The sequence below is a fragment of the Rhinatrema bivittatum genome, chromosome 6, assembly GCF_901001135.1.
Source record: "Rhinatrema bivittatum chromosome 6, aRhiBiv1.1, whole genome shotgun sequence".
NCBI lineage: Eukaryota > Metazoa > Chordata > Amphibia > Gymnophiona > Rhinatrematidae > Rhinatrema > Rhinatrema bivittatum.
Window position 1 is genome coordinate 142738648 of NC_042620.1, and position 15660 is coordinate 142754307.

General features: G+C 48.4%; 1 protein-coding gene across 3 annotated transcripts in view; it reads left to right on the forward strand.

Moving 5' to 3' along the window:
- Window positions 1-15660, forward strand: part of LOC115093775 (SAP domain-containing ribonucleoprotein-like) — a 402230-nt gene that overhangs the window by 254301 nt on the left and 132269 nt on the right. For all 3 annotated transcript variants that reach the window (XM_029606019.1, XM_029606015.1, XM_029606017.1), the window contains one exon: window positions 5168-5190. In XM_029606019.1, the coding sequence (XP_029461879.1) occupies window positions 5168-5190 (23 nt within the window). The remainder of the gene's footprint in view (window positions 1-5167; window positions 5191-15660) is intronic.

The following is a 15660-nucleotide window of genomic DNA, read 5'->3' on the forward strand; positions in this document are numbered from 1 at the left end:
CAGATGGGATGCAAAGAGATCTATTGTTGGTTGACCCCAGTGTTGAAATATCTTGGTTGCTAACGTTGGGTCTAGAGACCACTCGTGTGGTTGGAAGTGACGGCTGAGGCGATCCGCTACTGTGTTGTGGATGCCTGCTAGGTAGGTGGCCCGTAGTAGAATTGAGTGTGCTAGGGCCCAGTCCCAAATTTGAGCTGCTTCCTGACAAAGGAGGTACGAGCCTGTACCTCCCTGTTTGTTGATGTACCACTTGGCTACTGTGTTGTCCGTTTGGATCAGAACAGTCTTGTGTGAAAGGCAGTCCTTGAACGCATGTAGAGCATAGCGTATAGCTCGAAGCTCCAGAAAGTTTGTTTGAAAGGAGGCTTCTTGCTTTGTCCACGTGCCTTGCGTCTTTAGATGACCAATGTGCGCTCCCCACCCCAAGGTGGACGCATCTGTAGTTAAAGTCACTTGTGGAACTGGTTGCTGGAAAGGTAGGCCTTTTAGCAAGTTGATCGTTGATGTCCACCAGAGAAGGGAAGATCTCAGAACTTGTGTTATCTGAATGGGAGTGGACAATGGTTGAATGGCTTGAATCCATTGAGATTTGAGTGTCCATTGCAGTAGTCACATGGTCAGTCTGGCCATGGGAGTGACATGAACTGTTGAGGCCATGTGTCCGAGTAGGGTGAGGCACTGATGAGCTGTAACTCGAGACTGATTGCGAATAGAGTGCGCTAGGAGAACGAGCGCTTGAGCACGGTCTCTTGGAAGAAAAGCTTTTGCTGTGATAGTGTTGAAATCTGCACCTATGAACTGCAACTGGTGAGATGGTGTGAGATGGGATTTCTCGTAGTTGATGAGAACACCCAAGGAGTGAAGCAACTTTATTGTGAGCTGGAGAGAAGTGAGAGCTCCGCTTTGTGTTTGACTCCTGATGAGCCAGTCGTCCAAATAAGGAAACACATGCACTCTTTGTTTGTGAAGATGTGCCACCGCTACTGCAAGACACTTTGTGAACAATCGAGGTGCTGAGGCTAGGCCGAATGGTAGTACTCGGTATTGGAAGTGTTGTCCTTCCACCAGAAATCGCAGGTACTGTCGATGAGGAGGAAAGATGGGAATGTGAGCGTAAGCATCTTGAAGATCCAGAGAGCAGAGCCAATCTCCTTTTTGAAGAAGAGGAAGCATGGTGCCCAACGAAACCATCCTGAATTTCTCTTTCTTTAGAAATTTGTTGAGATTTCTGAGGTCCAGGATAGGACGTAGGCCCCCTGTTTTCTTTGGAATGAGGAAATATCAGGAGTAGAATCCTCTGCCCCACTGAGGCCTGGGAACTTTTTCTATGGCCCTGGCATTCAGAAGGGTGGATAATTCTGCTTGCAGGATTGTGGAGTGATGAGACACTGTCCAAGATGAAAGAGGAGGATTTTCGTTTGGTACAGTGAGGAAATCCAAGCGGTATCCTTGAGCTGTAATTGAGAGTACCCATTGGTCTGTTGTGATGGAGGTCCAAGTTTGATGGTAATGAGATATTCGGCCTCCGACTGGTAAGTGTGGAAAAGGATTTTGAGAGGGGCTTCTGCTCTCTGGCTGGTTTTCAAAAGCCTGATGTGGATGCAGTAGGCGCAGGCTGCTGGGGCCTAGCAGGTCTCTGTCGAGGTTGTGACCGTTGTGTAGGCCGTTGTTGTCTGGCTCTGGTAGCAGGAGGATAGTATCGTCTAGGGCGATAGTATGGTTTCCTGGGTTCTCTTCTAGGAGGCCTCCTAGAAGGTTGATGTGTCTCTTGAGGAAGCTGAGACAGTTGTTTCAGGGTTTCCGTGTGGTCCTTTATGGTTGCCACTGCCTCTTTGACTTTGTCACCAAAAAGGTTTTCCCCTAGGCAAGGTAGGTCTGCCAACCTTTCTTGTACCTCTGGCCTGAGTTCAGATGATTTTAACCAGGCCCATCTTCTAGCTGTGATTCCTGATGCCGATAATCGGGAGGCTGTTTCAAAGGAATCATAAGTGGCCCTCACCTCGTGCTTGCCCGCTTCTAGGCCTTTATGCACGAGTCGTAGGAAACCGTCCTGAAACTGATCAGGTAATTGTTGTGACAGTGTTTCAATCTGTTTCCACAGGTCACGCTGGTACTGGTTCATAAATAGTTGGTAAGAATTTATTCGTGAAACCAGCATTGCTCCTTGGAAGATTTTCCTTCCTAAATTGTCCAGGAACCGACTATCCTTTCCGGGAGGTGTGGACGCATGCTGTTTTAGCCTTTTAGCCTTTTTCTGGGCTGACTCGACCACTACAGATTGATGTGGTAATTGACTTTTTTGAAACCCTGGAATGGGTTGAACAAGATAAGTGGCATCAGCACGTTTATTGACTGCTGCCACAAAACCAGGGTGCTCCCACATCCTGTACATTAACTCTTGCAAGACCCTCATGCACTGGAATGGCAAGTATTTCCTTAGGAGGGTCTACGAACTGAAGGACCTCCAAGGTCTTTTGTCTGGTGTCTATCTCTGAGAGGAGAGAGAATGGAATTGTTTCAGACATCTCTTTTATGAAATTAGAGAATGAAAGATCTTCCGGTGGTGATTTCCTCCTGTCCTCTGGTGGTGAAGGTTCAGAGAGGATATCTTCTTCAGATGATAGATCTGAGTCAGTGGCGGTATCAAGAGGATGCCCTGTTGGCCTAGGAGGCTTGAAGGGAATCTCAGAGACTGGTTTATGTGGTCTGATGGGTGGTATGACACCTGATGGACCAGGTAATGGTTCCTGATGTTGATCAGAATCGAAATCCTGAGGTGAAGTTGAGAAGACCTGGATTAGGGAATCCAATTTGTCCATTAAAGGTTGGAATATGGAGGATTCCTGACCTGGCATCGATGGTGGCATCGGGGCCGGTGGCCGAATTGGAACCGATGGCATTTGCGGCATATACGCCAGAATCTGCGGCATCGGCATCGACTGTATCGATGGTTGCGGAATGGAGGGTACCGGTGTTGGAACCGACGGCATCGACAGTTGCGGTGATTTCTCTGGAATCGGCATCGAGGGTACCGGTGTTGGAATTGGTGATATTCTCGGGACCGGTGTCGAGGGTAGGACTGGCGTAGATGGTTGAGGTCGTGGCATCGCTTCGATGAAAGCATCCCTGACCGCTTGACGTATATAGACATCAAATTCCGCCCGCATGGATGGTGAAAACAGAGCACCCATGGGGGGGAGGCGGTGGCGGCGATGCCGGTACCTCCTCAGGGCCCTGAGGAGGCACGGTTCCCTGCGCCGGAATCGGCGGGGATCGCCCTGTCGATGGCTCGGAAGCCTTACCCTGGAGCCGAGGTTTCTTAATCGGTGTACCGTCTTCCGTCGATGGCTCGCCGGGTATCGAGGCAGCGGATGCCGTATGCGGCCTATGATGCCGATGGTGATGCTTGTCTTTTTCGCGGGCTTTTTCACTGCCCGATGTTGACGCCCTGGACGATGGTGAGGGGGAGGAAAGTGGAGCGTCTCCCGACTCACCTGGCTGTCATTTTTTAAAAACGACTTTTCGAATCGACCCAGCCGGAGACGATTGAGTTGAGGTGGATGGAGCCGAAACAAGCTGCATTTTGAACAACTGCTCCATTTTGTCCAGTCGCAGACGTCGGCCCTTCGAGGTCATCGTGACACATAAGGGACAAGCCTTAACATCATGCCCTTCACCGAGACAAAGGACACAGTCCTGGTGAGGGTCTGTGATGGACATGTTCCTGGTGCATTTCGGACATTTTTTGAAGCCTGAGGCCATTTTGGGGCCGGACAGCCGTCGACGGCCAATGACTCAGGACAAAAAATTTGGAACAAAAAAAGGGCGGAACGGAACCGCGAAAATGGTAAAAACTTACCGCGATAGAATTACTAAGGGAGACCCCTTGCGGTTTGAAGTTTTTTAAGGTTTTCCGTGAGGAAAAGTTGTGGAGAATTCCACTGGACTCCTAACAACCGCGAGGCTAACTGCTTCGCGGAAAAAAGAAGACTGAAGGGAGACCCCTGTGGCAGGGAATATCATGGCATGCTGGGCATGCTCAGTAGGCACTCTGGTGCCAGTCAAAAGTTTCATAGAAACTTTTACAGAAGTTTTCCGTACATAGGGCTTCATTACTGATGTCACCCATATGTGAGGACTAGCATCCTGCTTGTCCTGGGATAATTCTGTTTTTCAATAAAATACTTGCAATCTGCAAATCATCCATAATCTCAGAGTAAACTAGTTCTCATGTCAATATTTATTTTAAAAAAATGTTGATATGTTTCACACATGCTGGTCTTTATTGACAATGAAAGATTTCCTTTAGCTCCTTTATAGATTATGGGGTAGATTTTAAATACTTGCGCGATCGCGTACTTTTGTTCGCGCACCAGGCGCGAACAAAAGTACGCTGGATTTTAGTAGATACGCGCGTAGCCGCGCGTATCTGCTAAAATCCGGGATCGGCGCGCGCAAGGCTATCGATTCTGTATAGCTGGCGCGCGCCGAGCCGCGCAGCCTACCTCCGTTCCCTCCGAGGCCGCTCCGAAATTGGAGCGGCCTCGAAGGGAACTTTCCTTTGCCCTCCCCTCACCTTCCCCTCCCTTCCCCTACCTAACCCACCCGCCCGGCCCTGTCTAAACCCCTCACTTACCTTTGTCGGGGGATTTACGCCTCCCGGAGGGAGAAGTAAATCCCCGCGCGCCAGCGGGCCGCTAGCGTGCCGGGACGCGACCTGGGGGCGGGTCCGGAGGGCGCGGCCACGCCCCCGGACTGCCCCGGGCCGTAGCCACGCCCCCGAGCCCGCCCCCGGAACGCTCCCAACACGCCCCGAAAACGCCGCTGCGCTCGGTCCCGGCCCCCGACACGCCCCCCTCCGAAAACCCCGGGACTTACGCGAGTCCCGGCGCTCTGCGCGCCGGTAGGCCTATGTAAAATAGGCTTACCGGCGCGCAGGGCCCTGCTCGCCTAAATCCGCCCGGATTTGGGCGGATTTAGGCGAGCAGGGCTCTTAAAATCCGCCCCTATGGATATTAGATTTGTTACCATCATGAACTCTGATTCTTAATGGAACAGCAGAGATATCCTACATTGGGTTTCAGTAATACCATGAGAAATTTTTTTTCAAGTTAGCTTACTTAGTATGTGTTCCAAATGAAGTGGATTTTTTGTTTGTTTTTCACAGTTTTGGCGTTAACTCAGCTGAAGGTATGTATTGCTGTTGGAACTAGATTTCGGTCACAAAGCTATCTGATTTACAAAATAGTATTGACCTTCTAAAGTTGGAAATGTGTGGGACCCACAAGACATTATGATAGAACTCCAAGATTGTATCAAATGACAAAAATTTCATACAGTACTTTTTTCTACCTTCAGTTAATTGAAAATTTACAATTCATTGCATACTGTCACGTTTCCTTCTTGCTTGTCACCAACATTCACTGCTATAGTTTGGCTTGTGCACTTCTTTAGTTCGATTAACTTTGAGCCTTGTAGTGACTTTGTCATTTTATTGTTTTGTGTTTGTTGTAGTCTGTATGTGTCTTATGAATGGTGATGTGCACTTTGATGCTTTTAAATGCTATTATGAAGTTTTCAGCACGCCAGCACAGTCTCCCAATATTGGAATATAAATAGATTGCAGAAGTAACTAAAAGATGTGGTCCAGTGTGGTGTAACATGGTGGTTGCATTTGATTTTGAATTGCTAAATCAAATGATAAACATTAGCATGATAAAAATGGAATCCCTTTGCAGGTAAGAATATATTCTGTATATATAAGTTTTGTATATTAAACCTGTGGCAAGTAATCGGTGGTCATAGAGAGTTTTTTAGGTCAGAGCTTGATTATTTATCTATGGTCACTACTTATTTTAAATATTTTTATACGGGTCATCACGATGATTTTAAAAATATAGGCATCTTCTTATGTAAGCAGGATGGCAGTTCTCACACGAGTGACATCGGAAGGAGCCTGGCACGGAAAACTTATGTCAAAGTTTCTAGAACTTTGACTGAGCCTCATTGAGCGTGCTCATGCATGCAATATACTTGCATCCACACAGGGTCCCCTCAGACTCTTCTTTTCCGAGGAGCCTCACGTCTCATGGTCAGGTAACATTTTAAAATGTTTTTTCATTGTTTGTTTTTTTCAAGTGATTTTCTTTGTGTGTTCCTAGTACAGTCTACGTAGGGTCCCCTTGGTTGTCCTGTCAACATCCTAAATAGGTTTTTCAGCGTTTTCAGGTACGTTTCTTTTTGTGGTCTATCCCCGGGGCGGTGGTGTGCTCGAGCCCAGTGGCCATCAACTACTACCACCATCTATTTCAATTTTGCATCCCGTGTGATTTACAACAACATATCCACTTTGGGTTTCAAATGGTGTACCGAATGTGCGAGAACCATGTCGATCATAAATCTCCATGATAGATGTGTCCTCTGCCTTGGGGCATCCCACGAGGTCTGGGTTTGCAGCAAGTGTACCTGAATGACAAGAAGGGACATAAGATCAGGCTCAACAAGATGGAGTGCCTCTTTGGTTCGGAGAAGACCAATCCTTGGAGCTGCATCAATGGACACCAAGCCATCGGCGGGGCTGCTGGTTACATGTCATCTGCTGAGAGGGATTCCAGAGACTAGCCGTCATCGAGCTTCTCCAGGTCAAGGATGTCGGGTTCATTATCCTTGACCTCAGCACTGGGGAAGGACCGATCCGAGTATCGAGGGAAGCTGAGGAAGCATTGGTCCTCTGCAGTTCACGGTGTCGAGCACAGGGATGCACCAGCTTCTGCTGCAATGCCCCCGAAGCAATCCACATGGTGAGGAGAGCGAGTCCTCCATTGATGCCAGAGGTACGCCACAGTCTCCATTGGTCCTGATGCCAGCCACCAATCTCTTCTTGGTTCCAAGGTGGATCTGGTTATACCTCCTGTGTCCCAGCCTGTCCTTTTCGGCGATGTTTGAAGATGAATTGGTGAAGCATCTGCAGCTAGCCGTGGAGAAGGCGATGCATAGCCATGCCGTTGGAGCACTGGCACTGTTGCTCCTCGAGCCACTGCTAGAATCCCTGCATGCGCTTATTGGCATGTTTCCAACTCAGCTGGTGTTGGTTCTTGCGGGGGTATCTATGCACTGTGGGACAGAGCTGCCTCTACCAGCTGATCCGGATTCATTCCTAGTTTCTTGGAGAAGGAAGCCCCCGCCCGATACCAGCAACGGCATCTGAGCGTGAGCTAAAATAACCAGCCCACTGGTGTCTGCACCCTGATCAGGGGCCGAGCGCCTAGGGCCCCATCACCAGTCAATGACAGTGGAAGCGAGAACACCTATGACTCCTAGAGGGATGACTCCTCTGTGGTTTATGACGCTACTTTGGAGGGTCTCCCCTCAGAACCATCTTCTTCAGATGATAGAAGGAAGTCCCCCCCAGAGGACCTCTCCTTCGCAGGCTTTTTTTGGGCAGAGGCCATCCCATTTCAATTGATGACTGAAGAGGAGATTAGGCACAAAATGCTAGATATTCTCCAGTACATGGAGCCTCCCAAGGAGATTGTGGTAGTCCCAGTGCACGAGATCTTTGTGGAATAACTGATAAGAATGTGGGAACACCCCCTCATAGTGCCTTCCGAGAATAGGAGGGCAGGCGCAATTTATCTCGTCCAAAAGGCTCTCTGATTTGACAAGCGTTAGCTACCCCACCAATCGGTAGTCATCAAATCCACTCTCAAGAGTGCCAAGCACTCTTGGACCCATTCTTCAGTGCCCCCGGGGAAGGATTGCAGAGTGATGGATGTTCTTGAGCGAAAGGTGTTCCAGAGCGCTATGCTTATTGCCCGTATGATGGCCTACCAGCTCTGTATGAGCCAATACATGCAGGATATCCTGAAGAAGGTTCAAGTCATTGCCAAGCAACTGCCTCAGCAACAGCAAGACACCCTCAAGTCACTAGTGCATAAAAATCTAGAGTGCGGGAAACATGGGATACCTTTGACATACAGTGTTTTCTAGATGGCATCAAGGGTGTCTGAAGTGGGAATTGCACCCTCAGACTCGCATGGCTGTGGGCCTCTGATCTGAGACTGGAGGAACAGGAATGATTTGCTAATGTGCCATGTATAGAAGAGAATCTCTTTGGCAATAAAGGACGCTGTAACCTAAATCCGGGATCACCATGCAACCCTACAGAAGCTCTCCACTGGCACTCAGGAACTGCTACCAGGATGTCATTTAGGTTTGAGCCTAGGATATCCTTTTGCCCAAAGAAATACTACTCTCTGCCGCCTCTTTCAACATCCAGGTTCTCTTACCCGTCCTATACAACAGAGTCCCGAAGCCCCAGTGGGTGCCTTAGTCAACTCCAGGGACTGTGTTTTGACTGAATCACTGGACATAGCCCTGTTACCCATAGCCAGAACAATGTAATGAGGAATTTCATTTGTATGTAAACAGTTTGTCTTGGAAAATGGAGGAATTTTTAATGTTGGGAGATAATATATAAAGAATGAGTGTGAGTGTGTAGTATGAATGTGTGTGAGTAATGTGGGATTATGGGTTGGGATTTTTAGATGAATATTCCTTGGGGTGATGTTGTGAAGATTTAAGTATTAAGTCCTTGGGAACTTCTTGTTTGAAGTAAATAAAGATTGTAATCTTACATATGTCACTATTTGTGGTTTGGTTTCCCCATTCTAAAGCAATGCTTATCTTTGCGGAGGGACAAAGTTTAAAAAAAAAAGTTTGCAGCAGCTCAGGTTTCTCGGCGTTTGCAGGAAGTATGCTAGTCCTTGACAGGAGGTCGGGCTGTTTTCCCCTGTGTTTTTCTCTGGGGCAGGAAGGAGAATGGTGTCTCAGGAACGTGAGAACTCCACATTCTTTTCCAAGTATACCTCACGTCGCTTGCTCTCTGGGGGCAGAGGTATGTGCAAATCTTGCCAGGAAGAAAGTGAGGAAGATACGGGGTGGGGGGAATCTGTCTCTGGGACTGACTGTATAGCCTGTTCCTACTGGTAGATTTTCTGCTGCAGCTGCCATTTTGGAAAGCAGGAGTTGAGACCAGGGGGCCTCCCTTTGTTCCTGTAGTGACTGAGGTATTCGTAGGACTCCTGGGGACCACAGGGACTTCAGCAGGGAGGCCAGCAACAATTTGTTTTGTCTGGCCAGGAGTCTTTGCTGGCCTCTGCCTGGTCATTGTTATTTGCTGAGTTCTTGAAGTGCCTGCATCAAGCCTTTTGCATTGTGCAGGCAGCTGCTCCAGAGGCCTCTTCCTCTTTTCCCTGTCAGGTTCCTGGGGGAATGCACTTCTGGACTTAAGACACAAGAGATCCAATGAGGGTGTTAGAGGAGGACCTGGAGCAGATCAGATCCTGTCTGTAAACTCTCATTGGGAGGTTTCTAGAATGGCAAAGTTTAGTGCAAGTGAAGGGAGCATTAGAGGAGGGGGAATATTCCCCCAAAAAGGACAGTGATTCTCCTATGGTTTATCTCTTTTATAAGGATAAACTGCCTTCCTCCTTGATCTCTAATTCCCTGGATATTTTGAATATCATACAGGAGAATGGGAAGGAAGACAGTCTGCAGAGGATCCCATCATGGTGGGTCTCCAGAAGCCACCAAAAACCTTTCTTCTCTCTGAATCTGTTGAGCTTAGTTCTAGAAAGTGGGTCTCCCCAAATGCTAGCTTTAAAAGCGGGGAGGGCTATGGTCAAGCTCTATCCCCTTAGTGAGTTGGTGAGAGGAAATCAAGTCCCTAAGGTGAAAGCTCTGGTTTGCAGTTACCAGGAGGACCACTATTCCTGTGGAGGTATGGCTTCTGTAAATGATGAGCAGGACAGAAGTATCAGTGTGGTTCTGTGGTACAGCTGTTGGTTGTTCTCTATCCCTATAGAAGTGAATCGGGAGAGAAATATGGAGGTAATCCAGGCCTTTCCTAGCAAGTGGATAGATGGATTCAGGACCAGTGAGTTTTGTACCTCTACCAGCAGATGGAGACGGAGCAAATTGATGTCACAGTATATATAGTCCTGCAGTGACAGCCTGCCAATATTCTCCATCTCTAACAGATGGTGGATGTGCATCTCCCTACTGGGGATTGCTTCAGGTTTTAAAAGGAGAATTTTAAAAAGAAAAAGCCCTGCTCTCCTGCGGTGATACCAAGTGGTCTCTCCCCTAGTTGAGAATTCCTAAGGTAATTTCCATGGTCCCTCATATGTGTGCCTTGGTCCGGTAGCTGGTTTTTCAGCCAGCTTGGACTTAACTGATTGTACAGCTTAGAGGCAGTGGATACAGGAAGCTGAGCGCAGCATTGATGGCAGATGCCCTCTTCTCCTGCAGCTGGAGACCGTCTCTGTACTCAGCTGGGAAGGGCTGAGCTCAGGTAAGCTTAAAAAAAAAAAAAAACCTTAGAGAGTGTTATGCTTTCCTACTCCAGAGGGGAGGAGTTAGCAATCTGTTATCGCTCACCTCACCAGGAGGGCGGAGTTAGCAATCTGTTCTGCTTTTCTCCTGAAAGGGGGAGGAGTTAGCAATCTGTCATGATCTGCTCCTCCAGAGGGGAGGAGTTAGCTATCTGTAGTGCTTACCCCGCCAGGAGGGCGGAGTTAGTAATCTGTTAGCGCACTGCTGTTAGATGCTCCTGTAAGGGAACGAGGTAGCAACTGTTATGGATCAACTCCCCAGGAAAGAGGAGTTGGCAATCTGTTCAATGATACTCTTCTGAGGAGAGGAGTTAACAATAGGAATATTGTACTTCGCTACTGAGATAGCAATCTATTATGCCTCCGCTACGGAGTAGCAATCTGTTACATATATGCTGCTGGCAAGTCCCATAGAAAGAGAAGATAGTTATCTATATAATACTTCCGTAAGCGGTGTTAGTGGTCGGTAGTGGTTGGCTCCCACAGAGTGACAGTAGTATAAGGAATGACCACTTGGAGAAAATGGTGAATCCCTGGGCTGATGGCAGATGACAGCGCCCCCAGGAGGAGATCCTGAGAGGAACCACCGGCTAGGCTAGAATATGAAATAAACACAAATAGTTCTTTATTAGGCTGGAAGCTGTACCACCAGTGGTGGCTGCAGTGAGTCGATGTGTCCGGCAGGGCTGAAGTCCTTCTGATACTGGAATATAATCTCTGGGTCACTGAGCTGTAGAGAGAGACTAGAAGTAGTGAGTAGACAGGGTATACTGGATACAAGATGGTACACTCACAATAGTAGATGTCTGCAATGGTCTCTATGCCATAGAGAGTCTTCAGTATATTCAGGAACAGGAGCCGTAGGCGAGCACTGGTTCCTATAAACAGTCTGTAATAAGAACTCACAATAGTTGTATATGAAATTACTTCTAGAGTAGAAGATAGTCTGTAAAGGATTCTTGGAACATGGGCCCTTGTGGAGCGAGTACCGGTTCCTATCTGCAATCTTGCCAATATAACTCTCGATCTCCGTACCTGCGATAACGTCTTGGACGGAAGGGAGTCTTCAGAGCTATAGGAATGTAGGCCCTCGTGGAGCGAGTACCGATTCCTATCTACAATAGAACTCACTGTGTTCACGTCTGCGATCACTTCCAGGCAATGAGGAGTCTTCTGAGTATTCAGGGATGTAGGCCCGCGAGGAGCAAGTACCGGATCCCGTCTTGGCAATCTGAAATCAAGAAGAGAGAGCGGAGCCCCCGTGTAGCGGGTACGCCTGGTAAGTTTGAAAAGACCGAACAGTGGAGAAGAATTCCCCTCGCTGACTCAGATCGTTGTTGCAAGTATCGTGGACTGCCAAAGCAAGTCCTGTTGGAGTTCCTTGCTAACTTGTTAGAGGTTAGCAAACAAAGACCTTTTAAAGTGGAAATGGATGACGTCACAACGGGGGGACGCCCCCGAGGTTCGCGCCCTTGCTGGTACAAAGTCTGGAGTGCGTGCACGCCCTTCGTCATCAGGAACATGGTGGATCCGTAGCATCAAGCCAGCCCGGGGACACCGGTCCCAAGAGGCAGGGAGAAGCTGCGGCTGCATCTGTCCGTCAGAGCCGAAGGGAGTCGCTCCTAAGGTAGAGAGGGTGGAGCGAGGGGCGAGAAGAGGCACGAACGCAACAGAGAGACACTGAAGGAGGGTTGTTCAGGGATTCCCCTTCCCCGGTCTCCAAGCTCGATGCACCATTCCGACATTCGTTCCACCCCGAGGGAGGTTCAGGGATGGGGGCAGCCTGGTGGGTTGAGCAGCCTCTTTTGGCTAGGCCCTGCTCCGAGGCTTTTCCACTGCACGCCGCATGGTAGGCCGCAACAATGTTTTCGTGTGCTTTTGCTTACGCATTCGGTTGCCCTCTATAGGACGTCAGTTCCAGCGGTGCATCTCTGTGTGCATCCAGGTTTTGGACACTTAGTTGAGTCAGCTGGGGCATCCAAGTTAAGTGGCGTCCGGCTTGGATGTGTGCTTGTGCACACCAATTGGGTGTACGATTGTGTGCGCTTAAAAGTTGAGATGCCTAGTCTTGGGAGGCCTGGTTTTTTGGATGCCTAGCTCTTGGACACCTAAATTTTGGACATATATAAGAAAATATGTATATGTGCCTATAGTTAAGAAGCCTAAGCGCTTTGCCTTGTGTGCCACCTGTCATATTCGGGCGTCTCAGTCTGGCGTGCCCTCTAACTTGTGCCAGTGCTGTTTAGAGGCTCAGGAGAATTATCTTCCTCTGATTTTACTAAGTCTGGTTCTTACCAGCCTGATGAGGTTATGAGTAAAGATGTGTCCGGAGAAGTGCCTGATATTGGAACTCCCTTGACTGGTTCCTCAGCAGGGGATGGCAACTCATTGGGCACAGCACAGATGTGTCCTGTTTTTTGGCATGGATCCTTCTGCCTTTTTTTGGGTAGATTTTTTTTCAGGGATTGTAATTCTTTTTTCAGGCGCAGTCTTAAGCCCTTATCCAATCCTGTCAGGTCAGTCCCTCAGGCGGTGGCTTCTTCCTCTTGTGGTGGTACTACGTTTTAAGCGCCAAAGAACTCCTTGAGCTGCAGGTTTTCCTGACAGGAATCCGGAGTGCACCGATGATGAAGGCAGATCCTGACTCTGGAGGATGTGAGATTCCACTGGGATTAGAAGAGGACTATGTTGTGGTTCTTTCATAGAGATGAATTGCCGATCCTGATTTTCCATTGAAAATGCTGGGAATTCCTGGAGCAGATTCCATGTCTCAGCCAAAGAAAAATCCCATTTTGGTGTCTTTGTGTAAAGCCTCTTGTGTTTTACCGGTTATGGAGGCCATTCAAAAATTGATTGATCTTGAATGGGACTCCCTGGAGGCAAATTTTAAAAGGGTCAGACCTTGGAAGCCCTGTACGCCCTGGATCCAGTTGAAAGAGCATTGCATTTTCCCCAAAGTGGATGCACTTTTCTGTGCCGTCTCTAAACAGACAACTATTCCTGTGAAGGGAGGAGCGGCCTTGAAGGATGTGCATGATGGGAGAATTGAGGCCATCCTTAATCAAGCATTTGAAGCATGGCAATGACTTTGCAGAAAGCTTCCTTTTATTCCCTGGTGGATCGCTCTTGTTTGCTTCTCTGTCAGGTTGATGACTCCAGTGTCTTCCAAGGCAACTAGGAAACCCGCCACCACCTTTTTAGAAAATGTGGGTTGCGATTGGATCCACACCTTGGCCAGAGTAATGGCTTTGGTAATAGTGGCCAGACGCCAGTTATGGTTGAAGAATTGGTCAGCCAATGCAACCTCCAAAACTAACCTTAAGAAACTGTCTTTTAAAGGCTCGCTGTTTGGGAACAAGTTGGATAAGCTGGCCTATAAGTGGGGCGAATCTCCGGTTTCTCGGTTGCCAAAGGATAAGAAGCAGTTACCGTACCCCTTTGGTATGAAGGGTCGTCTAAGAGGTTCCAAGTGTCTTCATCCCTATAGAGGGACGACCTTTCAGAAGACTCTGCCTTTTGGCAGGTCTCAGTCCTTTCATTCCAAACTTCCCAGATGGGGTGAGGGCTGGGGTAGTACAAACTCCCGACCCTCCCAATAAAGGTTTGCTGACCCACCCCTGGGAACAGGAGATAAGATGCCTCTGTCTTAGATCAGAGGTGGGTCGAGATCACATCGGATCAGTGGGTCCTAGAAGTGATACTAGAAGGATATGGGCTGGAATTTCGCAGTGTTTCTCGAGACGTGTTCAATGTGTCTCCTGTTCATTACCGGTAATGAACACTCCCTGCCACACTCTGCAGAAGAAGCAGGCAGTGGAGTGTGCACTCTCAAGGCTCCTCGGTCTGACAGCTGTGGTTCCAGTACCCACATCTCAAGAAAATATGGATCGATATTCCATTTATTTTGTTGTGCCCAAAAAAGAAGGGCTCCTTTCGTCCCTTCCTGGTTCTTAAAGGGGTCAACTGTCATTTGTTGGTGACTCATTTTTGCATGGAAACATTGCACTCAGTGATAATAGCCGTGCAGTTGAGGGAATTCCTGACTTCCTTCGATCTGTCCGAGGCTTACCTCCATGTTCCTATCCAAGTGGAGCACCAACACTTTCTGCATTTTGCGGTGTTGGGGTGCCATTATCAGTTTCAGGTGCTGCCTTTTGGTCTAGCCACTGCTCCCAGAACTTTTTCCAAGATTATGGTAGTGGTGATGACAGAACAGAGAGAGGATGGGATACTAGTATACCCGTATTTAGACAACTGGTTGATTCAGGCCAACTCTCTAGAAGAGAGCCGTCTGGTGACCCGCAAGGTGATCTCCCTGTTACAAGAGCTTGGTTGGGTGGTGAACCTAGCGAAGAGTAGTCTTCAGCCATCTTAGTTGTCGTAGTATCTGGGTATCCGATTCATCATGATGCAGGACAAAATTTTTCTGCCAGAGGCTCGTATTCAAAAGTTGGTGTCTCAGGTGCATCTCTTGGTGAGCACTGTATGCCTGACAGTGTGGGCCTATCTACAGGCACTTGGGTTGATGGCGGCAACCTTGGAAGTGGTTCTGTGGGCAAGGCCGCATACATCCCCTTTAGCGCTCCATACTGTCTCGTTGAAACCTGCAGTCTCAGGATTATTCGATTTGGCTGCACTTTCCAATGGAAGTCTGCTCTCATTTGCAATGGTGGTTACAAGCGGATCATCTGAGAGAGGGAGTTTCTTTGACATTGCTGGATTGGTTGATACTCACAATGGATGCGAGCAACGGATGCACGGTTGGGGAGCTCACTGTCAGGAACTAATGGAGCATTAATCAGCTGGAAATCCATGAGGACCGGCTGGTGTGCTTCTAGTTCAGCAGCAGACTTGTAGGGTCAAGGGGTCCAAATAATGTCAGACAATGCAATGATGGTGGCTTACATCAGTCAGCAGTGAGGAACCAAGAGCCAGCAGGTATCACAGGAGATAGACCATCTTATGGAATGGGCAGAAATGCGTCTTCTGGTGATTTCGGTATCGCACATTGCAGTAAAAGACAATGTAAGGCAGTCTTTCTTAGCAGGGAGAGTCTGGACCCAGGAGAATTGGTATTGTTGGATGAGGCGTTCCAGCTGTTAGTGGATCACTGGGGCCTTCCATTTTATAGACCTGCTAGCGACTTCTTGCAATGCAAACGTTCCTCGATTTTTTCAGTCGCAGGAGAGATCTGAAGTCCTTGGGTATTAATGATCTCATGCAGGTCTGGCCGGAAGACAAGCTGCTGTATGCCTTTCCCCCATGG